At 28.8% G+C, this 27511-nt stretch overlaps 2 protein-coding genes across 8 annotated transcripts in view; one reads left to right on the top strand and one right to left on the bottom strand.

Annotated features, from left to right (window-relative positions):
* Positions 1 to 27511, bottom strand: part of LOC124425182 (B9 domain-containing protein 1) — a 102804-nt gene that overhangs the window by 74145 nt on the left and 1148 nt on the right. For 6 of the 7 annotated variants that reach the window (XM_046965176.1, XM_046965172.1, XM_046965170.1 and 3 more), the window contains exons 3-4: positions 27074 to 27182; positions 26599 to 26717 (exon numbers count right to left, since the gene is read on the bottom strand). In XM_046965176.1, coding sequence (XP_046821132.1) covers positions 26599 to 26717; positions 27074 to 27182 — 228 coding nt within the window. Of the gene's footprint in view, positions 1 to 26164; positions 26275 to 26598; positions 26718 to 27073; positions 27183 to 27511 lie in introns of those variants that run through there. The other variant, XM_046965169.1, reaches the window with a different exon arrangement.
* On the top strand, positions 224 to 22213 carry LOC124425177 (trehalase-like). The gene is made up of 10 exons (XM_046965149.1): positions 224 to 1014; positions 11333 to 11449; positions 12188 to 12489; positions 12749 to 12927; positions 13535 to 13716; positions 14438 to 14687; positions 14768 to 15008; positions 15110 to 15309; positions 20738 to 20916; positions 21444 to 22213. Exons 1-9 carry the CDS (start codon positions 914 to 916, stop codon positions 20909 to 20911), a joined length of 1746 nt encoding a protein of 581 aa, XP_046821105.1. The 5' UTR covers positions 224 to 913; the 3' UTR covers positions 20912 to 20916; positions 21444 to 22213.

The following is a 27511-nucleotide window of genomic DNA, read 5'->3' as shown; positions in this document are numbered from 1 at the left end:
AATACATCTTAATCATTTTTATCAAGTCACATCGATCAAACGAAAGAATCGAGACGAAAGAGGAATAGGCATATGGTGCGTTTCGCGGAATGATAAAGTTCACCTGAAAATTGTAATCGTTGACCAATAAGCATCGAGGAGAATCCTAGTGTTAACCAATCAACGATACGTCCTTATCGCCGCGCGAAGGAAATGTCGAGTATATAAACACTTATCCTGCTATGTTCAAGTCGAGTGAAATAGGTATGCACGAGTTCGTATCCATCGATAGAGCGAAATAGACAGAGAGAAAATTAAATAATTGTATCCGCATAAAAGTGAGAAAGAAAAAAGAAAGGGAGAAAGAGAAGGAGAAAAAGATAAAGAGTTATAACGAAGATAAAGAGTTCGAAGGCGAAAGAGATAAGAAAAAGAAAGAGATAGAAAATGTACTTATATCTTCTTTCTTAAAAAGAAAGACAGAGAAAATATTACTACTCTTATCGAGTTACAATAATCATTAGAAGGCTGTTGTTCTCGGAGCTCGAAAGCACGAGAAAGAAAGAGAGAGAGAGAAAGAGAAACAGAAAAAGAGAGGGAGGGAGAGAGAAAAAAAGAGGGAGGGAGAAAGAAAGAGAGAGAGGAGTGAAAGAGCAAGAAACTACGGTCGGAGAGCGGATGTCCTTTTCTTTCTCTGTCTAACTCGAGCGCATATGTCGTAGTAATAGCCGGTGTGTCAGTCGATTGACCGATCGTTGCTCGGCGCGGATCGGTCGGTCTCGCGACTAAGGGGGCTTCGCGTGCCCATAAATCCTCGTAAAAAAGCTAAATTTTAATTTGTTACAACATTCTATCGATTATTACCGTCAAGTGAAGAAAAAGAAAGAGAGAGAGAAATAAAAAAAGAAAAGAAAAAGAGAAAAAAAACGTAGAGATGGCGATTGGAATTCTTTTGATTTTGGCTGTAATTGCTGCTTCGGGCAGCGCAGCTTCCATTAGGAGAGAGAACAACAACAGCCCGGACCTCTGTACCAGGTGAGCGAAAGGAGATCGTAAAGGTCTCTCTATAATTTAGATTTATATTTCTATCACATTGAATCCAATGCCAATTATAACAAGACATTTAATGAAGTTACTTTGTATTTTACATTTGTCCTTATCTTTCGTTTTCTCATAATTTATTGATCGACCCTCTTTAAATCTTCTATCTATCGATCTATCGAATCGAATCTATTCTTTCTTTCTACAAGTTCGAATGTAAAAAAGCAAGTTTCGTTCGTTTTTTTATTTATTTTAACTTATATAACTCAAGATCCACGTTTGCCTTTCCTTTTTGATAGTTGTAAAAACGCTATACCCAAATTCGTCTCACTCCGGCAAGAAACCGATATAAATCGAATTATACAAAATGTTTCTTTTTTCTATGCAACTTTTCGCATTCCTCGAGTCGTTAATGCGATAAAAGTTGAACGTTGTTAAATTGCTCGCTAGAATACCATTAAAAAATGTAAATGCTAATGTTAGCGTTTACTTAGTGTACGAAATGTTGGAACTTATATGAATATTCGATTGGAGTCTTCACTGTTTACGTTTAAACTCGTTCAGTTAATAATAGACAGTCCAATGCATATATTTTAATTTTTTTTGTCAGATATACATATATATATACAAGAATTATAGTACTCTGCAATTGAAAAAATAAATTTATTTGAAATTCTATTCTCGTATTTTCTTACGATTTGTAATTTTGAAAAGAAAGAGTACTAATGGATTCATCAATCTAATCTTGTTTATACTTTCAAGATAAGTATATCATCTCATAACAAGATACATTCTCACTTTATTATTTTCTTATAAAAAGATAATAAAAAAAATGCAGATAACGTAACAACTTGAGATAGAAAAAAAAAAGAAATTATTCGTTATCTCATAACACCTTTATCACGAAATGTTTTTCATAAAACTAAAGTTGATGATAATCTTAAGGATAATCCTGCGGTTTTATATATATATATATATATATGCCGTGATTTTGTATGCAATTTTCATTGATCATACAAATATTTCAATTCTCATTATGTGATAGTTTGACTGGCTAAGTTATACAATAAGTTACAAAGTTCGTCTATCTGCAGTAATTTTGAATATAATTTGAATCCATAAATATTTGACTTTGTTTTCCTGTTTCTTGTTTTTCGTTACTAGTTATCCAATAATTTCAAAAATAATTTCGAGCAGGAAAATTTTTGTAAATATAACAAGAAGATACAAACTAGTAATCAAAGAAATGATTGAAGATGATATTCTTTGACCATGACATTAAAACAAATGTCCATGATTTCTTTAATGATTTGTTCATTGATCGCTTTGAGTATATACATTCTCAAACGATAATAAATATGTAATTGTTTCTTATCGCTTCAAAGATAATGATAACAAATAGACGAGAAGAAATAAAAAAGAAAATTCAAAGATACTTATTATGCTACATAAATATTTTTTCTTTCATTTGATGATACTCTTATCGCTTCTGATTAATCGATAATTTTGTAAAAATCATGTATTTTTTTTTCTTTTATCTTTGATAACTAATCGTTTCAATCGAAGAAAGAACTTTTCTTCTCTGCTTTTTTTTTTAACGAAATAAGATAATTGTTATCCACTTTTCATTTGATCGATTCAAAGTCGTTTACTTCGACGTGACGTATGTAATATCATAAATATTATCAATTTCTGATTATTATTATTTACTTATTCCCCAATATTTTAAATCTTTATAAAAATTTTTTAATTTAATATTTTAGATCGTATCAATATATCTATAAGATTATTACCAATCGAACTCTTTCTATAATCATTTTGCATGATAGTATCTAATTTTTGAAATAATTCTACGATGCTTTTACATACTTGAAAAATTACAATGTTGGAAGAGAATGAAAAACAAAGATATTCTGTAAAAGACGTAGTTTATCGATGTTATCATCGAATACATGAAAATAATTATCTCCGGATACATGCAAAAATAATGATTGAATTAAGACACTGTTATGCTACTCAACGGAAAAGAGAAGAAAGAAAATACAATTGTCTAAAAAGGTTTAAAAAATTGGCGGCGATTTTATTACGATAAGAAATCCTTGATTCGTCTTTAATTTGGTGTTTAAAATCTGTTAAATCTTCGTCAAAGTATATAATTCGATTACATATCTGTATACTTATAGAAATTTTTATATAAGTACACATAAAGTGGATTTTTATTTTTAATTCCATTTTTTTATTCGATCCACCGAAAAACATTTTAAAATCAAATAAAATCGTAAAAAAGCTTTGCGTAAAAAGAAAAGGAAACAAAAAAAAATACAAACAAAGAAATATGTGAAATAACAATTGATTGACGTTACAAAAGATTTTTCAAACGGTTTCATAATTGGCTATTTTTTCGTAATCATGGAATTCTGAACGAAATTACATCGCGGTGGATTTGTCATTGATAACGTTGCTAGTCATCGTCGATAACGTTGCTTGTATCGAGAGGAAATCGAAACATGCCAAGTTTGCACGAATTTGCAATTCAGAGATCGTTTCTTTCGTAATATCCATTGATCGATGGCAATTAGAGATAATAATGATTGTCTCATTAGATTCCAGAATTTATATAGTTACCAGTCGTCATTCTTTCTCCTCTTCTTTATTCTCCTTTTATTTCTTTGTATCTTTTCTTACATACCAGAATATAGGCATAAATGGTATCAAAAAAAATATATATATACATATATATTTTATATATAGACCTTCTTGATCCGATAGATTACGTTTTATGCATGTCGATTTCCATTGGTGACAAAGAATAAATGAGTAACATTGGTAAACGTTATCCATACGAGTTGGGATAAGCCTTATCATCGGAACATATGTGGAATTGGACACATCGAGAGAAAGAAGGGAAAGAAAACGAGCACATCCGGAAGGTCCCACATCCATCGACTCATGATTCGTTTTCCTACCCGTGTTATCTATTTTACAATTCCCTATACACACACATATATATATATATATATATATATATATATATATATATATTATATATATATATATATTATATATATATTGACTCGAATCGTCTTCAAACGATTATCTCATCGACATAATAATGTCTTAAATTTCTCTTTTCAGAGATTTTCTATTTGAAATTTTTCTATTTGAGCCTGCTATAATGATATATTTGAAAATTCATAAAAATTTATTTTGTCTTTTAAAAGATAAAAGAAAGTTGTTATAATAATAATCATTCAGTTGTATTATCTTTTCTTTCGATCTTTTTCGAAAATTTCTTTATATCAATTGCTACAATATGAAAATTAATCGATATGAATTTTGTTCTATGAACGGTTAACAATTTATACTTTTGTTTTAATTAAATAATAAACTTCGCCGAATATAATGTAGGTTTATACTTTCTCTTTTTTTTTCAATTTTATATTTAATATCTAATAATTTAACTAAACGATATGATAGGAGTTCCTAGAAATATTGAAAGTAAAGAGCATTGCGAATCAAATAGAAACCGAGGTTATTACGTGCCGTTCATTCGTATTAGTTGAAACTCTTGAAACGAGCTGCGAGGCAACAACAATGACCTTTCACTGAAATCATAGGTAATTATGGAGATATTTATCATCAGCGTGACACGAATTCTATTTGACGCACCTCTATGCATACAATGCTCCCTATTAAATTGTCAAATTGTACAATTTCATTGTTTATTACTGTTTTATTAATCAATAAACTCGCGAAGAGATATATCGTATATAACAATCCAATGTAAGTCATAAATATTTGAAGAGAGGTATAATTTCAAACAAAACTTTAGTTTTTTATTAAAAATTATTCTATTTTCTTAAAGAATAGAATTTTTCTTAAGATAATTAACGAACTATATCTTTCTCTCTTCTATTGTAATTAACCAAAGAATATTTGTAGATCCATTATTTTGGATTTATATTTCTTCAATGTTGTATCTTTTGATGCTTCGCAGCTTCTATGAAAGAATATTCGGAAATTGTATTTAAAAAATAATTACTAACATACATCACGGAAAAAAAAAATTTGTCAATGAATTTTTGCAGATCCACTTAGATGAATTTATTTATTGAAATATGTCGAATTAATACATTTGTATTCTTTCACGTTTATCATCGAAGAAAAAAATAGTAAATTATTAGAGAGAAAATATAGTATTATTTTAGTATTATTTTAGTATTATCCCGTAATTTCCCGTTATCGTGAAATCTCAATTTTCTTCATTTCTTGAGGAAAAGATAAAGAAAGAAGATTAAACAACTCTTAGTAAAAAGGACTTTCCTTAGATAAATTCGTTCCCAAAACGAAACGATATGAAATTGATTAGTCGATCAAAATCATGTCTTTTTTTTTATTATAAAACGTCCGTAATTAAAATTTTTATAATCCATTCGTATTACGCCTGTAAAAAAATTATCGCAAATCTCGAATGCTTCGTGCTTCGTAATAAAAATTTTCTATTATCTATTCTAGCCCCTTATTGACGGAAAATATAAATAAATTTATAGTAACGTTCGATTCGTGCTTACCCATCAAGGAACGCAAATAAAAGAGAATATAATTTTAAATAAAACATTCAAATAAATTCCAAATATAAAATCGATAATAGATTTAAACGTTTTTGATAATAAAAACTATAATAATTTACATAGTTACGGAGATAAATTAAATGGAACACGATAAAAATACTCTAGAGAGTAATTTTTTTTTCTTCCAAAAGGATAAGATCTAAGCTAATTTAAGAGTAATTCAGTCCTTTCCACTTTCTCTTTTAACTAGTGACATCGAACAAAAGGAGAAAAATCGTCCTTCTCGGGGGTAGAAAGTTTGTCACGATACCCAAGGGGTGAAATTTGCAATGAAGTAGGGCTGGTTTAAGCCGGTATAATGTCTCCATAAAGACTTGTTTTATGAGCATGAAGGAAGCATTTTTGTTGGTGGACTGTATACTGTTGGCGCTGTATGATACTCAATGAAAAAGTATTGTCGATCGGAACGACTAAAGTTTATCTTTTTCAAGTATTACGATAGTACTATGTTATCATATCGTATCGAATATGAAGTGATTGTTTGTGGTAAAAGTTATCAATGCTTTTAATTTTATCTGTGATTAGTAGGTTACTTCTAATCAGAATATCCGTCAGTATTAAACAAAAAACTTGTTGTTTTTAATTAAAAATATATTCTACTCACGTCGAATTTGAATGTTTCCATTACATATTGACATATGAATTTAATGAAAATATTTCATTCAAGATCATTTATTTATAAAAAGGCTATCATTAATAAATAAATACATTTCCCATCTTCCAGATATATAAAATACATGGATATATATAATTAATTTTAGCATTTATACATCCCCTTATCCCGTCTCATCGCTTCGATATTTAACACCCATTTATTTATAATATCACGATAATTATTAAATTCGATTTAATTGATTTACCACCTAATAGTATTAAAAATTTTTACTATACCGTTTAATGTACAATGTGATGCAGGATAAATGTTTTTGACGATAGATGAATTATCTTTCTTGCATTATTTATGGCTCTCATTAACACGAAATACTTGATAAATCGGTATTATGAAAGCAACTACGGACGAACGAATCGAATTACGTTAGAGTTTGACATGAATTTTCGGGATTGCGATTCGACGGTTAGTATTATTTATCAATAATATCACCAAATTAAAGCTGACTCTATTTCAGATTGTAACAGAAGTACATTTGTATCGATCGTTCTTTCAATGATTGCAAACGGTTATTGAAAAAAAAGAAGAAAAAAAAAGAAGAGAAAAAAGAAACAGTTAAAAGCAAAATTAATCGTTCGATAACTGCATTGTGCATACCTACCTAATAAAAAAAAAAAGAAAAAAAAAAAAGTAAAGAAATAAAATATTTGATCCGTAAACCTTTGTTGCACAACTTTTTTATCAGGTCAAAACATTTTAGAGCTTGTGAATTTTTCATTTGTCAAATTTAATTGACCTGCCGGCCAAGAGAATTCATTATTATTTACGTATAAAACGATTTCTAAATAGAATGGATCTGGTCGATATCTTATTATATCGTAAGAAAATAATTAATTTTTTATGAATCAATACCAAAATTAATTCCTTTTTATAAATAAGCATCACCACAATAAAATTCTACGGAAGTATGATTTCATTGAATAATTTTTCTCAAGGAGATAAAGGATAGTCTTCTTGAATTTTCATTTAATTTATCTCTGTTACGTCTAAAACGACTACGAAATATGCTAAACATTAAGAAAACATTAAAATAAGTTAAATAATATCATCTCTTATCTCATTTCACATGGGAACGCTTAAGTGCAACAATAATCATTTTCAAACGATTCGGTAATGTCAATTGCTGAAAAAAAATTACCATCGATATTTTCGTTGTTTGGTTTGCATTTCTGAAAATATAAGGAATAGAAGTGGAAGATTTATTTGGGTCTGTTTTGATTCTACTTTCCAAGTTGTAGGAGTCCACGAAGATAACCTACAATTTTCTCATAGTAGAAAAATACGAAGACGAAGGACGATAAAGTTTGTTCGAAGACGAAACGTTCCTGCAGTTGTACGGATATAAGGAGTATGGTTACGATGTAGTTCGAAGTGAGAAGGAAAAAGAGTGAAAAGTATTGACGATGAGCTTTCTCTTTAACCGGCACATATATACGACATATACATATATATGTACATGCATTGTATATATGATACTTGAGTTTGATGGTATGATGTTTGCTGAAATAAGAAATGAAGAAAAAGAAAGAAAGAAAGAGAGAGAAAACACAAAATAGAGATAACCGTACACGATTGGCTCCTCAATTGACCCATGAAACCTCAGTATAGTTCAATCTTGAAGATATCGATACATCGTTGATGAGGAGACATTATGTTGCGACATTATGTATCAGACATATGATTCGAATGGTAAAATTCGAATAATTCTGATTTCGATACGTACCTATCAATCAATTTTTTTTTTCTCTTATATTCGTAAATATTTTATCTCACTCTTAATAATGTTTCTTTTCATGTCCGACGCGTTACCCGATCTCACTCGATCAACCAAATCAAATTTATCTAACGAAGATATATCTACGTTTTATTTGGATACCCGAGAGAAGAAAGAGTAAAAATTGGTTTTCGATCGACAAGTTTTTTATTTATATTTATTCGTACCGACGTCTACTGTTGAAAAAATCTTTAAATCAAGGACAGTTGATTTAAAAAGATTATTGATTTGTGACAGTTTGCCAGTTATCATTAAATGCATTATAGTTATACTATATACTATATGTGTGTGTGTATATGCATATACAGGATGTTAACTTTTTAACTTGAATACTTAAAATATTTCTGTTGCTTTTGATGATATAAAAATGTTTTATAGTAACAAATTGATTGATTCAGTCAAATATTTTTCTTCGAGATTTTAAAGTCATCGGCATTTTTTTAAATAACGACTAATATAAAAGCAAATATATCTTTATTATAACATTGTAATGTTTTATTGTTAGACGAATTTAACGATATTAATTAAAGAGTATAATATATTAGTAGGCTTAATTTATTAACTTTCAGATTAGTATAAGAAATTCTATATTTATATACACAATATAGTATTTGAAAATCAATGGAATTTTTCTATACCGTTTAACTGTCATAAATATGTCATTTCTCAAACATGTATGTTTTTTAACGCTTTGCAACAACGATGTAACGTTGTAACAGAAATCAATAGAAAAACTTATTGGTAGAATTTATCGCTGACCTCGATCGACTGTAACTGTGAAATATGTTATCGGAATATGATAATTATAAATTCTTACAATGCAATTTTTATTTAAAAAAAAAAAAAAGAATTTAGGTAATACGAAATATGGAAATTAAGTTTGCTGTATATAGAGACTACGGAAAAGGAATAAACGAAGCAAAACAGATCGATACGTATGTTGACATTTTCCGATTATCGCATGGAACGAACGTTATTTGTTAAAGAAATCATGGACAATCGGATTTTATTTGCATTTGATGTAACACTTCGATAATGCCTATGTACATGGACAACGTAAATGCATTTTATCATAGAAATTTTTACGCTATCCAATACTGTTAACGATATCGTTACACTAAATTAAATTAAAATAGAGTTTATAATTTTATCCGATAAGGTTTGATAAAATATGATGTTTAAATAAAAAAAGGAGGTTAATTTAGAAAAATTATAAATGGTTATAGATCAGAACAGCATAAAACTATAAAATGAACCGTAATGAATAATAAAGCTTCGATCGTTATAAAACGTAATATATGCAACGCGAACTTTAAGATTCCAAGTTATTAAAAATAAAAATTTCTAAAATCTTTTACATATTATCCAGTACCATCACACAAGAATTTTCTAATTAATTTCCTTTTTACAGTGAATATGAATTCATTAAATAAATATACATATATCTAAATATATATACATAGTCACATACACGCACATATAGGATACTCTTCACATAAAAAAAAAAAAAAAGAAAAGAAAAGAGACTGGATCACTCGAAATTGTATGATTTATCTCACGCGTCGAGTATAAAAAAGCATTCCTTAATATTATATCCGTCTAACACGATTTTCGCGCTCCATCAATGTTATTATACAGTAGAAATCTCAAAGGATTTTCGTAGATAGAAATTTTAGAAAGGAATAAAATGAATCGTAGCAATAGTGGTGGTTAGTAATAGAAATTTCATGGCTGAGGATGACAGGTCAATGTACCGCGAGATTTTCTTTTTCCTTTTCATTTCTTTTTTTTTCTTGTTTTCCTTGCTTCATCAAGACGAGCATGAACTTGGTGGAACGATCCCGAGGTTGACATCATCATCTATTTTTTTTCATCGCAATAGACTAAAGAATAAAATTCGAAGAAGAAAGAGAGAGAAAGAGAAAGAGAAAGAGAGAGAGAGAGAGAGAGAGAGAGAGAGAGAAAGAGAGAGAAATAGGACGAAAGAAAAATAACGATAGAAAATTTATTTCTCGTCTAAGAACGCGAGTTATGTCGTCGCGTAGGATCCATATCATATACTAATTATTTTATGACAAGCGAATATAAAATAATTTGCGTGAATTTTATTAGTTTTTTCTTTTGTAATCAAATGTAACTATGAAAATTTCTTAATGAACTTTCAAACCAGGAATTATATCACTTATAGATTATTTTCCACTGATTTCAAGAAGTTTTTCAAATATCTAATTCTTGAAAGAAATTCAATGAAATTCAATACTTTTCGGTTTTATCTATTTTATTGTAGTATCGTTATATATATATATATATATATATATATATAGCAGCATTCGAAGCACACTCTTGATATCCTTTGACTTTAATTCTCTTAATACTCTTTGAAAATATTAGAAATAGAAGGAGTAAAAGAGATCCCGCTTCTGAATGTACATCAGAAATTACATTTTTTACGATAAAACGAAGTTTCTCCAATGAAAAGAAAGATCCAAGAAGGTGGATTAGCCCGAAGGTAATTCCCAAGGCACTTGAAAGCTTTGATTGGCTACTTCGTTTAGGTCGCCAATGGTAAAACAGAAAAATCTTTTTCGTTTTCTATCTTACCTTCCTTCTCAAAGTTCATGACATAAGAGATTCTCTAAAGTCCATTCGAGGATCACTTTTATTACAGCTCGTATCCTCGAGAATTTAGAAATATGTCCGAAGAGTAAACGAAAATTTAAACCATATCTCTAAAATCAGTGTCCCCGTATTACAAAGTAAAAAAAAGCGAGAAATAAAAATTGTAAAAACGAGACTCATAAAGATCCTGGTTTAGTTCGGACCCACGAACCAAACATATTTTTTCATTTATTTTAAATCAAATTCAAACTTTTCGATCCACCTCCTATCTTAATATAATATCAAAAAGTATGATCGTATCTTTTCTGTTTCTCCCAAAAAAAAAAAAAAAGAAAGAAAAATAAGCTTTCTCGTTCTCTTTTATTTGATATCTTATTAAAAAAATTCTCAAACCACATATTTATTCCCTTAGCTGTCGTAGAAATCTGACATTTTTCCACTCTCCAATAGTTACCATATTGAAATCACGTCCCAGTTCTTATCGATAAGACTTTAAAAAAAAAAAAAGGAAAGAATAAAAAGTGGTTTCGTGTCGATGAAAATCGATCAAAAGGCAAAAGACGATAGTAATTTTATCCATTCCGCTACATAATTTTTATTTTTTCTTTCAACTTACAGCGAGATCTATTGTCAAGGGGATCTTTTAAAAACCGTACAATTGGCGGAGATCTACAATGATAGTAAAACTTTCGTCGATTTGAGTCAGAAGAACGACCCGCAAATAACACTTGCTAAGTAAGTAACTCCATTCTATTTTTATGTATATCAATTATTATTATTAATAAATATACTTTTTTTTCTAATTGAACGTGGATATTTTTCATTGTAATAAAAATTAGATTTAATATTCTTAGAGATAAATTTTTCTTAAGTTATTATCGAAAATGATTTAAATTTTCCTTTGAACAATCGACATTCACATTTTCATTGATATAAGAGATACGTGTTTCCACCAGCTCCTTCTTATTGTCGCGAAACAATGCAAACGAAAGTACTCGCGTTCTACGAGCGACAAAATGTCTCGTCTAAAAGATATTCAAATTGTATCTTAGATCGCTGTAACCAGTGAAATATCTTACGAGAGAAGATTCTGTATAATGTTCAAAATAAAAATTTCCAAACGACTTCGTCCTATGCAGTAGAAAATAGAAGAAAAAAAAGAAGAGAATTTTTTAATACGTTAATAAATTTGTTAAATGGATCGCAATTATACGCCTAATGGATGTCCACTGATCATTAACTCACATCAGATGAATAAACAATATCAGCTGTGCAATTCATTATGTCAGTTTCTTTTTCTTGTTACGTCAATCGCATGTTATTCAATATAACGATTCTTAAGTTACACAACTCTCACAGCAATTTAACTTTTACATTCCATCATAATTTCATAATTAACAAACGAAGCGTTTTATCGATTTTGAAGATAGATATAATATACTATGTATTTAACATAGACTAACTATCTTTCAGCTTCAAGAAATTAATGGAGGAAACAAATAATCAACCGAATCGTTCCCAAGTTGCTCAATTCGTCTTGGATAATTTCTCGACACAAGATGAGCTCGATAACTACACGTTACCGGATTGGCAAGAAAATCCTCCGTTTTTGAAGACTATCGAGGATCCTAATCTACGAAAGTGGGCGAAGGAATTAAACGAAATATGGAAGAAATTGGCGAGGAAGATAAAACCAATAGTGGCTAAACATCCAGACAGGCATAGTCTCATTTCTGTGGATAATGCGTTCGTAGTACCGGGTGGTCGATTCAAAGGTAAAACAAAAAAAAAGGAAAAGAAGCAAAATACTTATCTAACAACTATTTAATCCGATAATTTAATAAATAAACTTAACAAGTATTAACTGTCATTATGAAATACATTAACAAATTGCACGTTATAATATCTAACATTTTAAACACTATTTTGATGCCTTCGCGAACATTTAAAAGTAGTATTGTGTGAGAAATAAATTTTGACAAAAAAGATTTGATTCAAAGAGATTTTCGATATTAAAAATAATTTTTTTAACAGAATTCTACTATTGGGACAGTTATTGGGTAATCGAAGGATTATTAATATGCGGAATGAAAGATACTGCCAGAGGAATGATAAACAACTTTTTATCGATGGTCGAAAAATTCGGATTCATACCTAACGGTGGTCGTGTTTACTATCTCATGAGAAGTCATCCCCCGTTGTTAATTCCCATGGTAAGTCTTAACGCTCCTTAAATATAATTTTTAATTATACATGTATGTATATGGAATATACGAGTATACATGTACTACTTTTTATTGAGCTTGATCTTTTGATTTTAATGATCAAATTATCGTTTAGACAATGATTAATCTATATTTACAATTCGATTTTAATCAAATATATTGATCGATTCTTTTTTAACTATCCCAAATATTTGAAAGTCGTGTATGATGAATTATGGTATCAATTAAAAAATAAAATAATTTCAAGATAGAAAATTCTTTTGAAAGAAATTCTTTCCATAAGTTCTCATTGATTTTTTCTTTTTCTTTATTTACTATACTTTCTTTCTCTTTCTCTCTTTCCCTTTTCTTTGCCATTGGCTCTTAAAGAAAATATTCGTTAAACTTAGAAGGAAGATGAACTTGTTAAAGATCTTCAAGTAGGATATACCCTTAATATAATCCGAGTGAAAATCGTTTATTTTCAAGCATTAATTTCACGAATATTATATTTTCGCGAACTTGCTATCAAGATTTTGAAGAAGTTTTAACTCATTTCTTCTTCATATTCCTCCTTAACATTCTAATCGTTCCTCTTGTCTATTTTCCGTCACAGGTCAAGCTATATCTGGAATATACGCAAGATTATGAGTATTTAAACGACGTTATAGGAACCTTAGAGAAAGAGTTCGATTATTGGATGAAATACAAGATGACTAATGTAAAGAAAAATGGAAAAATTTATAATATGGCCCATTACAACGTTCACAGCAAAGGACCACGTCCAGAAAGTTACAAGTACATTAAAATTTAAATACTTTGTGTTTCAATGCAGATTCAATATATTCGGTTCCTTTCAATAAATATCAATTTAATATCATTAATAATAAAATAAAATTTTTAAATGATATTTATGAAAATTAATAGAAGTACATACATTGTTAAATAATGTTAAAGATACGGTAGTATACAAAATTTCATTTAAATTTTGATATAATTATTTACATAATATAAACAAAAAAGAAAAACAGAATTTTTATAAAGCAATATAGTAAAAATTACTATAATATTATGAAGCATCAAATCGGTTGAAATTTTTTATATTTTCATTATTCGTCGAAATATTACGAGTCTTGTTGAGGTTCGATACGTTTCACAAGGAAATGAAGATCACAAAATCATTTGATAACTATACAATTGCATTTGATCCGTTTCAAACTTAATTGAGAAACTATTAAAATGAAATATTCTTTTCCTTTCATAATAAATTAACTGTGCACGATAGTTTGAAACAACTCCTTTACCTAGACGATCATAAAAATGAAATTCCTTTTACAAGAGTAGATAATTTTTAATATCTCAAAATATTCATTTTGAATAAATGAAAAAGAGATGAATGTATTTTACTTATTCCTCAATCAGGATTTTATTAACGTAACGTAACGATATTTTTTTTTTTTTTTTGAAGATCACGATAATATCAACTTATCTTATTAATAAATGACTTACTTAATTTCAGGGAAGATTACAAATTGGCACAAAAATTGTCGGATGTCGATAAGCAACGTTTTCTTTACAACAATTTGAAAGCCGGCGCTGAAAGTGGTTGGGACTTTTCAGGAAGATGGTTCATTGGACCAGATGGAAAAGAATCAAACAATTTGATCGATATCAATACAAAGAACATTATACCAGTTGATTTAAATAGCTTTCTTCAAAGAAATGCTCATATTCTTGTCGAATTTCACACCAAAATGAATAACGTACAAGTAAGTTTGCATTTGTCCGTATGATCAAGAAATAACTTCACGATTGAAAACATAACTTTGTCATGATAATTGTTTCGTAGAAAATGTCATATTATATAAAAATAGCAGAACAATTTCAAGAAGGTATCAACGAGGTCTTGTGGAATAACGAATTTAAAATTTGGATGGATTATAACATGAAGAATCACCGTCATAGGACATCCTTTTATCCTACCAACCTAACACCTTTATACACATTAAGTTACAATACTAGTAATGCCAGAGAGATCGCACTTAATGCCATATCTTATTTGAAAAAAATGAAAATTAATTCCTACTTTGGTAGGTATTATTATCATTTAGAATTTATTATCATCGTCGAGTCCAAAATGCATTAAAATTAATACATATGACGTAATCGATTTATTTTATCGTCTATATAGGCGGAACTCCAACATCTTTGAATCAAACTGGTGAACAATGGGATTTCCCTAACGCGTGGCCACCCTTACAATCAATAATCATTCAAGGATTACATCAAACTAACGTTAAAGAAGCTGTTGAACTTAGCTTGGATTTTGCTCTTGAGTGGCTCGAATCAAATTATATTGGCTATGAAGCTACTGGAAAGATGTTCGAAAAGGTAAGCTATTTCAATGGAATATTTGAGTACACGTTTTAATACGAAAAATTCTTTAGTAATGTATGTAAAGCCAAAGGAATAGATAATTTTTAGCAAATTTTTTTATGCAAGTTACTCGATATAATAGCTTAAACTGCAATAGATCTATTCGTGTTTTTTATCTTTCTTTCTTTTTTTTTTTCATCAAGCCAAAATATTTCGTTAATATTATCAAATTTTATGAATACACTTTGAGATATAAAGAAAATGTTAATTTAGTCGACCTTGCAAATTAAAGTGCTCACCGTTCCGAAAATTCTTAAAATAACAAGTGGAATGAATAAGAGGATACGAAGTGTTAAAAGCATTATTTTTGGGATTTACAGAGGAGGAATTTTTAATCGACCAGATTAGATGAAATTTGTATAAACGTTGAAGGGTCCGTATCGTCATACTATTCTGTATATTCTCTCTCTCTTTCCTTCCCTAATTCGTGTTAACTCGGTCCTTCGATGATAAGATATTTCGAAGGATAATGCTATGAGTCCTCTGATTTATTCGCGATGGAACTCGATTGTTCGTAAACCCAGCTTTGTTCTTGGGACAACTAATGTTAGAATAACGTCACGATATCTTAAGAAGAAACGAGAAGAATGATTGTGTTGTAAAGGATCGGACTTAAGATGATACAAGAGTAGCATATAATACGAATTTCCTTCTTTATAGATCACATTTTTCTTTATTTCTTTCGAATTGTACAAAATACGAAAGACACCTATTCTCTTTCTTTCTCGATTGTGTTCAGGCCAGATAAGCCGATAATTCCTTTTAGAAATGTCCCCTACGTTTCTAATTCTATCTAATTCCATTTATCACAACTTTCAACACAACTTTCGCTCCGTACATTTTGTATATAGATATGTAATACGTATGTACCTATATATATATATATATATATATATATATATATATATATATATATATATATATATGTATAAGGGTATGTACCAGTCTCGATTTACATCAAACGAACAAGTTCTCAAATGGAAAAAGATATTCCGTAAGGTTTACCAAATAGGAATATTACTTTTATCGATGAAAGTTTTGATGATACGATCAAAAAGTTCGCCAAGTCGATTTTCGAATCTCGAGACAGAAACGCCGCCTTCTTGGTAAATTCGATGAACGGGAAAAGACGTAAGGATATAAAATAAGACAAGCTTGACTCCAAAACGACGCTCTTTGCACGATGATTAAATACAGGAAAAATACGGTTTACCGATACGATACAAAGGACACTAAAAGAAAATATTTCATTTTGTGCCATAATCAATAACCGAATGAAAATTAATATTCTTCGAGTTACATAATGACTCTTGAAAGTAATGTACTTTTACACTTTTTAAGGCTGAATTTTTATTCCAACTATTTTCCCTTTTTCTTTCTTTTTTCCTCTTTTCTTTTTTTTTTTTTGAAGGATATAATATTTTAAAATTGTAAATATCTGGATTCATGAATATTACTTCGTGAAATCTTATTATCAAAATCGTAAATAATCATTTTGTAAATAAAACCTCGAAATTAACAAAATAATGCTTTATTTATTAAGAATTAATTTGTTAATGTTGTCACAAGAAGTCATAACGACAGTTTATAAATCTTAAAATTTTCTTATATCTATTCATAATTTCAAGACACTTCGTTTATACTTAGTAAAATTATTTGCTTTTAAAAAACGTAAAAATACTTTTAATGCTTATTGTACGTAAATACACTATATACTAAGTAGATGGTTAACTGTAAACGAACGTGAAACTAAGACGACTCTTTTATGAGTCGCTGAACTTAAATATATACGTAACGAGAACGCGAATAAAACGCAAACGACCTGGAATGGATATTAAAGTGATAATAATAATATACACACCCATACACATCGAAAAATGTATTAAAATTTTCAATCGGGCTGTTTCAGTTTTATTATTAGCGCGACTTTTCATTCCATGTAGAAATGTGTTCAAATTCCGACAAAATTTTTTATTTTTTTCACGTTTTATTTTTCGCGCGAAAAACTTTTCTATTCTGTTTATCAAGAAGCGAAGAATAGAAATTGATAGTAGTTTGAATCAGAATTCACGGATGACGAAGGATTGCATATTCAAAAGTTCTATGAATGGAAGTAAAAAGAAAAAGAGAAAGGAAGAAAGAGAGAGAGAGAGAGAGAGAGAGAGAGAGAGAGAGAGAGAAAGAGAGAGAGAAGAATATAAAAAAGAATGAAAAGATAAGATAATCGAGAAGAAAGACATTGCGATAAGACGAAAAAGAAAATCAATCGCGTTGGGAAGTTAACGGTGATTCGTTGACGGAAATTAACAATCCATTCAGTTCAGTAAACGAACGTTGAATGAATATTAACGGTTTAATTAAAATTCTCGTATTGAACCACAAAGAAGGATAATCAAAGTATATTTGCATGAACTCGTACGAGAAAGAGAAAGAGAGAGAGAATTTTTTATTCTCACGTTTATGTAAGAATTTCTCGAAGTCCGTTTGAATTTCACATTAGAGTTCTTCTTTGGATTTTAATGAAAGAAAAAAAAAATTATATACATATATTTGTAGGTTTCGATAGTAGGTATATCATTCATCTTATTGATTACGTAACGAACGATGATTTTTCAAAGGAAAACTGATGAAAGGGGCTTCATTTTTCATCGTAACATAAATTTTTATTTCTATTGAAATCACAAGATCTCAACCTTTCTCTCTCTCTCTCTCTCTCTCTCTCTTTCTCTCACTCTCTCTTTGTGTCTTTCTTTTCATTCTTTTTTTTTCTTTTTTTTTTTGATATTTCTGTAATCTAACTTTGTTTTCTGTCTTCATGTTTGATTTAGTAAGAAACGCGAACGATCAATCATTTCAATCGAATAGAATGTTATAAAACTTCATTCAGCAAAATAAATAATCTATCTCTTTTCCTCGGAAAAAGCAAAGATATTCGTAGTCAGAAAGCAGAACGAATTATTAAATGATCCTCTGATCCTCTCCATTGTCAGAAGTTGCAGAGAGAACATTATCCGTGAATGAATTTCTAGCAATTGTCGTCCTTCTAACAAGCAAAGTTTTTCCGTTGAATCCCAAAGCGTCCAGACATTATCAGTAATAAGGATAATATCATTAAACGAGAAAAAATGTCAAGAGTAGTCTAAATCGTCTTTACATTTGGGAAAAAACGTTGGGTTGTAAAGGATCAATGGTAGCAATGCAAAAATAACATTGAATTTTTATTGTATTTTTAAAGATCCTTTTTGAAGTTTTATTATATTTAAAGATCTCTTGTGTTGTTTATCGCAAATGGTCGCATTGTTTCGTTAAAAATATTTTAAAGTATGTTAAAGAAAATAAAAATTTGATGATGGCATATAAATGATGTTTTTAAAAGTAAAGAGAAAGAGAGAGAAAAAGAGAGAGAGAGAGAAAGAGAGAGAGAGAGAGAAATATGAAAAAATTAATATTTAATAGAGAAAAGAAATTAATGCTAAGTTAATTAATTAATTATAATTAAGGATGAAATTAAATGAAGTGAAAATAATTAATTAAATTAGGATTATTTTAATTCAAATTATATTATAAAAAAAAGAAGCGAAAAAGGAATAGAATGATCGAGGACGTAAAAGAAATAGAAAAATTTGACATCTATTCGACCTAAATAATAAAACATTCTATACACTTAAATCTTTGAATATCGTTAAAGCTCTATAATTTTCGTTTTAAAGTGTCATGTCCTTCTCTACGAATGAAATACGGAAAGGTATTCCCGAACGCGAAGGAATTTACTATTTCTCACGTTAAAATGCTGAATCGTTTGTTCATTCATTCGTTCATTCGTTCGTTCGTTCGTTCGTTCGTTCGTTCGTTCGTTTTTTCGTTCTATCGAACGAACGAAAAGAATACTGAAAAGTTGATCTATCGAAACTGGCCATTTTCCATTTCCTCGGAAATTCATCCAAGAATAAAGCACCAATATCGCACGATACTACCATCGTAAAATTGCCGAGGCAGCAAAACGAGAAGAATTTTTACAGTTATAAAAATTCTAGTTTCTTCTCTTTTTTCTTTTTCCTTTCTTTTTTTTTTCTATTTGAAAGTCCATCTCTTTCAATAGCCATTATATATGACTTTTTAACCGATAAATCGAAAAAAGCTTTATATTTGTATTTATATAATATGGGTCATTTAATGTACTTACATTATCTATATTCACTTTCTGTGCATATATATATGTGTGTGTGTAGCCGTTTTCAGAAGCTTTATAACGTCACTGTCAGATTTGTATGAATTGAAGTATAATTATGAAATAGTAATTATTCTCTTTCGTCCACAAAATGTAAATGAATTTGAATAATCAAATATAAATATTGAAATAAGATATACAGATAGATAGATAGAGAGAAAGAGAAAGAGAGAGAGAGAGAGAGAAAGAGAGACAAAGCATCGTGACTTCTACGAATTAACTTCGAAATGAAAAATCTCGATTATCTACAGAAAATGAATATTCGAATGTGCGAATTGACGTTTCTCGACTTTTTTTTACGACTGTGTCATCGCCTCGACCCGTCAACGAGAAAAGTACGAATAAGTCCGGGTATTACGTTGGGTATAAAGTCAAGTTAGTGCTTCGTTCGTGTGCTAGATTAAAAATTTTAAGTCGATATTTTCAACAAAGCCGCGAAATCATCTGTCTTACTATGTCGAGTCCTTCGACCTACCAGCTGAGATCATAAAAAGAACACCAAATTCTTACGAACTTTTTCTTCTTTATCCATTTCATCTCTGATAATAATATTCTCCATTAAAAAATAAAATCTTTTTGTAACTGTTTATACATCTAACCGGTGGCATTGTTTTGCTATAAACAAAAATATCAATATTAATATAATATTAAATAGTATAATATTAAATCATATTATATTATTTAATATTTTAATACATCTCTCTTTCTTATGATGCAAAATGACATAATAATTATCCTTAAGGCAAAGGATTCATAGAAATTTATTATCACCAAATATCACTAACTCTCTCTCTCTCTCTCTCTCTCTCTCTCTCTCTCTCTCTCTCTCTCTCTCTCTCTCTCTCTCTCTCTCTCTCTCTCTCTCTCTCTCTCTCTCTCTCTCTCTCTGTGCTTTTTTCCTGTAGAATTTACAAAAATTAGTATTCAAGCGTCTATCTCAATCGGTCGAGTTCATTCGGCTTCCCTTCAATATGGAATTAGATGAGGTAAATAGGGTGCATGTCTTATGAGAACAAGTCCTCTATAGATATAACTCCGGGCGACATAACATCGTGGCAATGTCTCAAGTTCGACTTAATTATTAAACTCAATCGGTTGTATTTGCTTTGGGCTTACGATAACTAATTATTTATCATATTTACATTTGATTTGCAGTATGATGCTACTTCACCAGGTAAAGGAGGCGGTGGTGGCGAATATAATGTTCAAGAAGGCTTTGGATGGACGAATGGCATTGTTTTTGAATTCATAAAAACATTTTACCAAGTAAAATTGAACAACAGTGTTACCAATAATAATCCAAATGACCTTAACAATAACGTAGAATAATAAAGGTAAATATAAGAATATTTATTTATAAGATTGCTCACGGGCAAAAAAATCAAAAATAGTTTATAACGTTCATTTAAATTATTAAAAATAATTTGAATATATTTAAAAATCATTAAATTGAAGTGTATTAAAGAAAATGAAATTTTGTAAAAAACAATTCACGCCCCAGGCGGGACTTTGGAACAAATTTATATGAGATAAATTTCGTCCAAAATTATTCTTTATGAGGTACGATAAAAAAAAATCTTAGTAAATTTGGATCTCTCTTTCCAATCACGATTCAGTCTTTTTCTTTTTTTTTTTTTTTGCGAAAGTAATTATAGATATACCTGAGATTTATGTCAGAGTTATCTTTCTAAATATTCTTGCCTTACTTTTTTTTATACGAATAATATTTTTCTTGAACCCTTCCTTTTATAGATGATGAAAATGATCGCAAGATATATAAATTTATATATTCACAAAACATAAAATAAATAAAATACTTCCGAAACTCTAACGATAATAATATTATTTAATTTCTTTGCAGAACGACTGGATGCTGTGCCAAACGTGATTTTGCCAATGAATCTAGTCCATAAGCGAAATAGGAGAGCAAAGTTACCAAATCGCATTTAAACGTATTCTATCCTACTTAAAAAAAAAAAAAAAAAAAAAAATAAATATAAAAGGGAAAAAATAACTACATTCAATACTTTTCCCGAGTAATATTAATAATAATTATAACAAAAAAGATATCAAAGTTAACGCAATAGAAAGACATTTTTATTAAAATTATAAAGAAATTAGGATTGTTAAGAGACGTATCGAATACATTTCGGAATGTAAAGTTCTATATATATGTATTGTTAATATAGATATATAGAACTTATATAAAGATAAAAAATATAATTAATATAAAGTTTTATATATCTTATTATATATAATATCTATTGTTAATATACACCCACGCGTGCACGTATGTATACAAACGCCAAGATAAGTGTTAATCGTTCAACGAATTATTTATTGTATTTTCGTATTAGTTATGCTATAGAATCGCTGGAACGTTACTATATATAGACTTTTTTATTTACGAACTTTCGTCGAATCGACGAAACTTAGTCTTCAAGATTAGAGAAGAATGTCCCAAGGGAGAAACGATATATCGAAAAAGATTTAAACTTTCTTCGAAGGACCGAACGAATTACGTAAACTGTGTTATCTCAATTGTTATAACTGAGTCAGTATTGTTATATAAAAATATAGTCCTAATTAATAATTTAATACTATTAGACAATAAATGATTATGGTAATTTCTCTATGATAAGATCATTCCGTATGGAGAATGGCGCTGGCGGCAGATCTCCGGCTTATCTCTTACATTGGCATTTAATCGTTATTTTAAATAAATAGATATAATATGTGTGTGTATATATATATATGTGTGTGTATATATGTACAAGTATATATAAATACTAAGGCATCATGAACGGGTAATCGCTTAACTATCGACCAAAATTAAATATTTCCAATTAATTATTACGAGGAGCGATCTTATCGCTTGAATATAGATTTGTATCGATTTTTCAAATTCTATTTTGTATTAGTAACGTATAAAACTTGAACAATATTTGTATATTATGTACACCGTGACCTGAAAATTGTACAATATATATACGTATGTATATTATATATAATAATAAATTCACTGTAATTGCATACTTGTGAAAATAAAAGATAACTTATTTCACTGTAATATACACATTATTCACATGACTTTCTACGAATAGAAACATAAGCTATAAATTTTTGTGCAAAACTTAATTGCAAAAGTTATGATAAACGATGCTACTAAGATATATACGATATCACGATATTTTACATCCATATTACATATATATTACATATATATCACATATATATATATATATATATATATATATATATATATATATTCTAATAACAGTTGTAATGATCTTTACTTTGCCTTTTGGATGGCTAAAAAAACCTGCTCTTAATATTAATGGAAAATAATCGTCTTAATGAATGCATAGAAAAATATTCTTATCGAAATAAAAATAAAGTAGTACTGAACAAATCTATTGTTCTCATTTTTTTCTTCACATGATATCTGACAATAGATTTTGTTTAAAGTATTGATATTCGATATACGACATAATTGCTGTAATTATTATCAATCCTGTAAGACCACCTATAAGTAGGGCTAAGTAATATTTTGTCATTCGATGCCAATAATAAATATTATCAGACTTATGGGAAACATTCGTAATTCATCTATACTTTCTTTTTTTTTTGTTTGTTTTAATAAGAAATTATAATAAATATTTAAGTATTAGTTGGATATATAGATTTATGAAGTTTTTTCGCGTGCAGTACATTTAACTTTATTTTTTAAACTCATTTGAAGAATAAATCATTTTTTTTAGGCATCGAATAAATATTGTAGAGCTTGAGATAATTGCAAATTTATACCAGCAAGAGGCTGGTTTATAATTCATATTCTGGATACCGCTTAATGGTCATAAATAAAAGAAATGCATTAACGTATTCGGATTCATTTCAACAACCAAATATAATTCTCATAATAATGCTTCGTGTATAATTTTTATATGAAAGTTAAAGAAATAAAAAAGCCTTTTTTAATTGTTTAAAAAGTGTCATTAAAATTGAAACACTAATAATGACTCAAATTAGTATGGCTTATTTCAATTTAATAATATCAAAGTCATATCAAAACACATAACTCTGCTATATTGGACCGGCTTGTGAGTAAAATAATTTTGTTTATTATTATAAATTTAAAAATTACGAATAAAATAAAAAATGCAATGAATTTTACAATTAGGGCAATTTTTATTAGAGCAACGCGTGCATGAACATTCTAATCTTCTAAGCATTAATATAGATATATGTAATGGTATTTTCTTTCGAAATAAAAATATCATTCTGAAATATCTTTGGTAGAATAATTAATTAATTAATTAATTAATTAATTTGGAGGAATTTTGGAGAAGTATTCTGAAATTATATAAATATTGAAATAACATTATTATTCTTTCTTTTAGCTAAACAAATATTTCTCATCTTTAATTACTTTTTTTCCTTTCTTTAAACTTGATTCAAAATCTACCTTCCTCATTAACAATGTTTGCTTCATTAGTTATAACGTTATGCGTTACACTTCTTGCAGTTTGAAAGTCGAAAAGCGTATTACTGTTACTATACATATACTGTTACTATACGCTCACTATTTGAATTTAATACAATGTCGCCTTTGATAAGGACGAAATCGCGAAACGGAAAGCTTGTTCATTTTAGTTGATCACGAATCACACATACATAAATATATACATACATATGTACGTTCGTGAGATACATCAAAGTATCGTACATTTCAACCTTTGAAATCGTAATTGAAATGGAAATTCGAATGTGAAACTTTTGTAAACTTTGCACGGATATTTAAGTCTTTTGCAAAAAATATTATAGTAATTAACTTGAGTCAACTCTCTTATCTGCTGATAAATTAAAAAAAAAATTGACATTCCATCGTAGACGATAATATATAAATGATGATCGTTATATAAACTAGTAGCTTGTGAAGTATGATAAATCATGAAAAAAATCGAATACGATATCTTTTCATATCATTCTTCTACTTACTGAATGGTATATTCCTTAGTCGTTCAATCGATATATATGTATGTATTTATGTATTTATACATGTATTCGATTTTTTCTAAATAAAATTGATTTTTAGTCTTCTAAAATACGTAAAAAAAATTTTAATGTTTTAAATAAAAAAAAAAAGAACACAAAAAAAAGCCTGCCAAATCGAGTATCGATCAATAGTTATACCTATAGTATTCAATTTATTAAAGCCATGAAAGAAACTCATAGGGGAAAGAAAAATATAACCAGAAAACCTATTTTTCTAATATTTTTTCTAATACTATACTATTCTAAAAAATGTATCACAATAAACTTCAATGAACGCTTATCTCTCTCATATTTCATCCTCCTCATTCATATGCATTATACCCATATGCAAATGTAAAGAAATGAACATTGAGAGGTAAGATAGCAAATGTCCCATGAGAGTAATTTCCTAGTTTCCTGCAGCCTCAATGATAATTTCGTTTAATTCCACGTTATCATGGCACTTCCTAGTTTTGTCAAAGTGTCATTGTGATATACGACAATAACCGGGTCGTTTTGCCTTAAGAAATTTTTTTAGGAAACCATAAGTGTAACGTTAAAGTACCATAACCGGTTATGTTTTACTTAACATCCAGTACATGAATATTAATGAACAAATTTTGCATGACTACGTGCCAATTTACCTTCACCGAAATAACAAGGGACCATTATATTTCTATATATAATCCTATTTCTTTGTTAACCATTTACGTACCACGAGCCATTTTCGCGTTCTTCAGATTTTGTGTCGAAAAAACCCAAGGCATTTGGTCGAAACAGACAACTGACGACCCATCCGAAATTTGTCGAAACGCGCTCAGCCTTTCAGACGCATGTACTGTTTCAGTCGCATCGCTATCAGTAAACCGATTTGTATTTTGTTGTTACTATTCTAAATTAATAGAATATATATATATATATTTTATATATATATATATATTTTTTTTTTTTCATTCATAACTGAATTTGGTATAAAAGAAACAAACACAAAAAGCGCGGCCCCGTTGTTTACTGCATTGAACATGACAAGCGATATCGCACTCTTCGGCTTTTTTCGATACGTAATCGAAGGAGCGCTATCGCGCTCTTCGGCGTTTTTCGATCATGTTTTGTCAAAACCCTCTGGTACGCAAACGGTTAAAATTGTTGCAGCTATTACTTTCATAACGAATTATGGAATTTTGATCTCTTAGAAATTAGTGATCCCTTTTATTCAAATTAATTACATCGTGCGAAAACAGTTACATTTTTCAATAGAAATCAAGATGATGAAATTGAATTGAAAATTATTAAGTCATGTCCATGAGAAAGATCAAAGTCTAAAAATAAGAAAATAACAATAGAACGGCACAACCATATAGCGTTTCATTTAGTACGAACATATAGACAGATCAAAGCGTAACTTCGAATTGAATTCAGACAAATATTATAAGTATACAAGTAGAATTTAATGAAAATTTATGATGAGAAAAAAAAAATAAAGCGAAACGGAAATGTCAGATGAGGTGCGTTAATAGAAAGAAAAAGAAAAAAAAAACGAAAAAAAAATATTGCTCATTTTCCTTTATTTTCTCCATTGTTGTAGCCCAATTTCAGAAAATCTTTCAGTACGACGTTAAAGGTCAAGATAACGTGTCCTTGAACCTTCATGCGAGTCACTGTAATAATCAAAAATATTTGTCGAATCTACGATCAATCTATCGCTTATCTCTTATAAAAATTCTTATACGTTTATTAATACACTATGTGAATAACATTATCATTAAACAAATTTTTATTCGCTATCTCTTTCTTTTATTGTGTACTTGAAATAAAAATTATTTTTAGCGTTATTATTTCGAATTTTTATTATGATTGATGATTTAAAATTTCGTCGATTATTTAATACCGGATATATCATATTTATTTACAATTATTGCACGAGTTAAAGTTATTTATATTTGTTATTTAAATTATGTAATATAAATTAAAAATTCACTCACATTCTCGTCCACCACCACTGGCCAATATGGCTGGATCAATTAATTCAGGTCTTTTTCCTGTCAACCAAGCAGCGAATTGTTGCAACGTAGAAGACGATTGAGGAACATAAATGGAAACTCTGTAAATAGAATTAAGAAAAAATAAAGTCATAATAATGTAAAAATATTATATCGTTTTTAATTATCGATCATAGCGATTATAGCATTTTAATAATCGCCATGCGAACGATTAATGCGATCAATATAATTCTATTCTAAAATTTCTATAAATACATGCGATATCTTGGCATATAATAAAAATATATTTTTATCTTTTATTTTGGTCTATGATATTATAAATTCAATTTGCAAATTATTATTCACTAATTTGTTGAAAATAACAAAACAGTTTTTCATAACAATTTCCTTTAATAATTAATTAATTAATTGATATAAAAAGGATAGCTTACAGCGACATAAAACAAATGTAATTTACTTTTTTTCGTGATGTCCTGTTATAAGAGGCAAATGACATACACCGTAACCTTCAATAACATCGTGATCGAACATATCTAATCCGTAAATAGACATTATCAGTTGTGGCCCTGCAACACACATCAATAATTTTTTAATTTGATTATGGTATTAATTTTGAAATCAGATATATACTAATATACATGCCTCAATACACGCAACTTGTTAGTGATTTGATCGATACCAGCCTGCAAATTATGATACTGTATCGAATAATATCTAATAATAAATCGTAGGTGTTAAAAATATTAATACACATTTGATACTTCGGAGCATCATCGTGCATAAATCATAAATTTAGTCTGATATTTGGAGACATAATACACAGTAATTCCTAAAGGTCCTTTCGTAAGAAATCAATTGAGACAGAAGAAAGTATGGTCTCTCATAATTTAAAAAT

Source organism: Vespa crabro, chromosome 6 (genome assembly GCF_910589235.1).
Source record: "Vespa crabro chromosome 6, iyVesCrab1.2, whole genome shotgun sequence".
NCBI lineage: Eukaryota > Metazoa > Arthropoda > Insecta > Hymenoptera > Vespidae > Vespa > Vespa crabro.
Note: the sequence above shows the minus strand (reverse complement) of the source record. Positions and strands in the feature narration are given on the sequence as shown.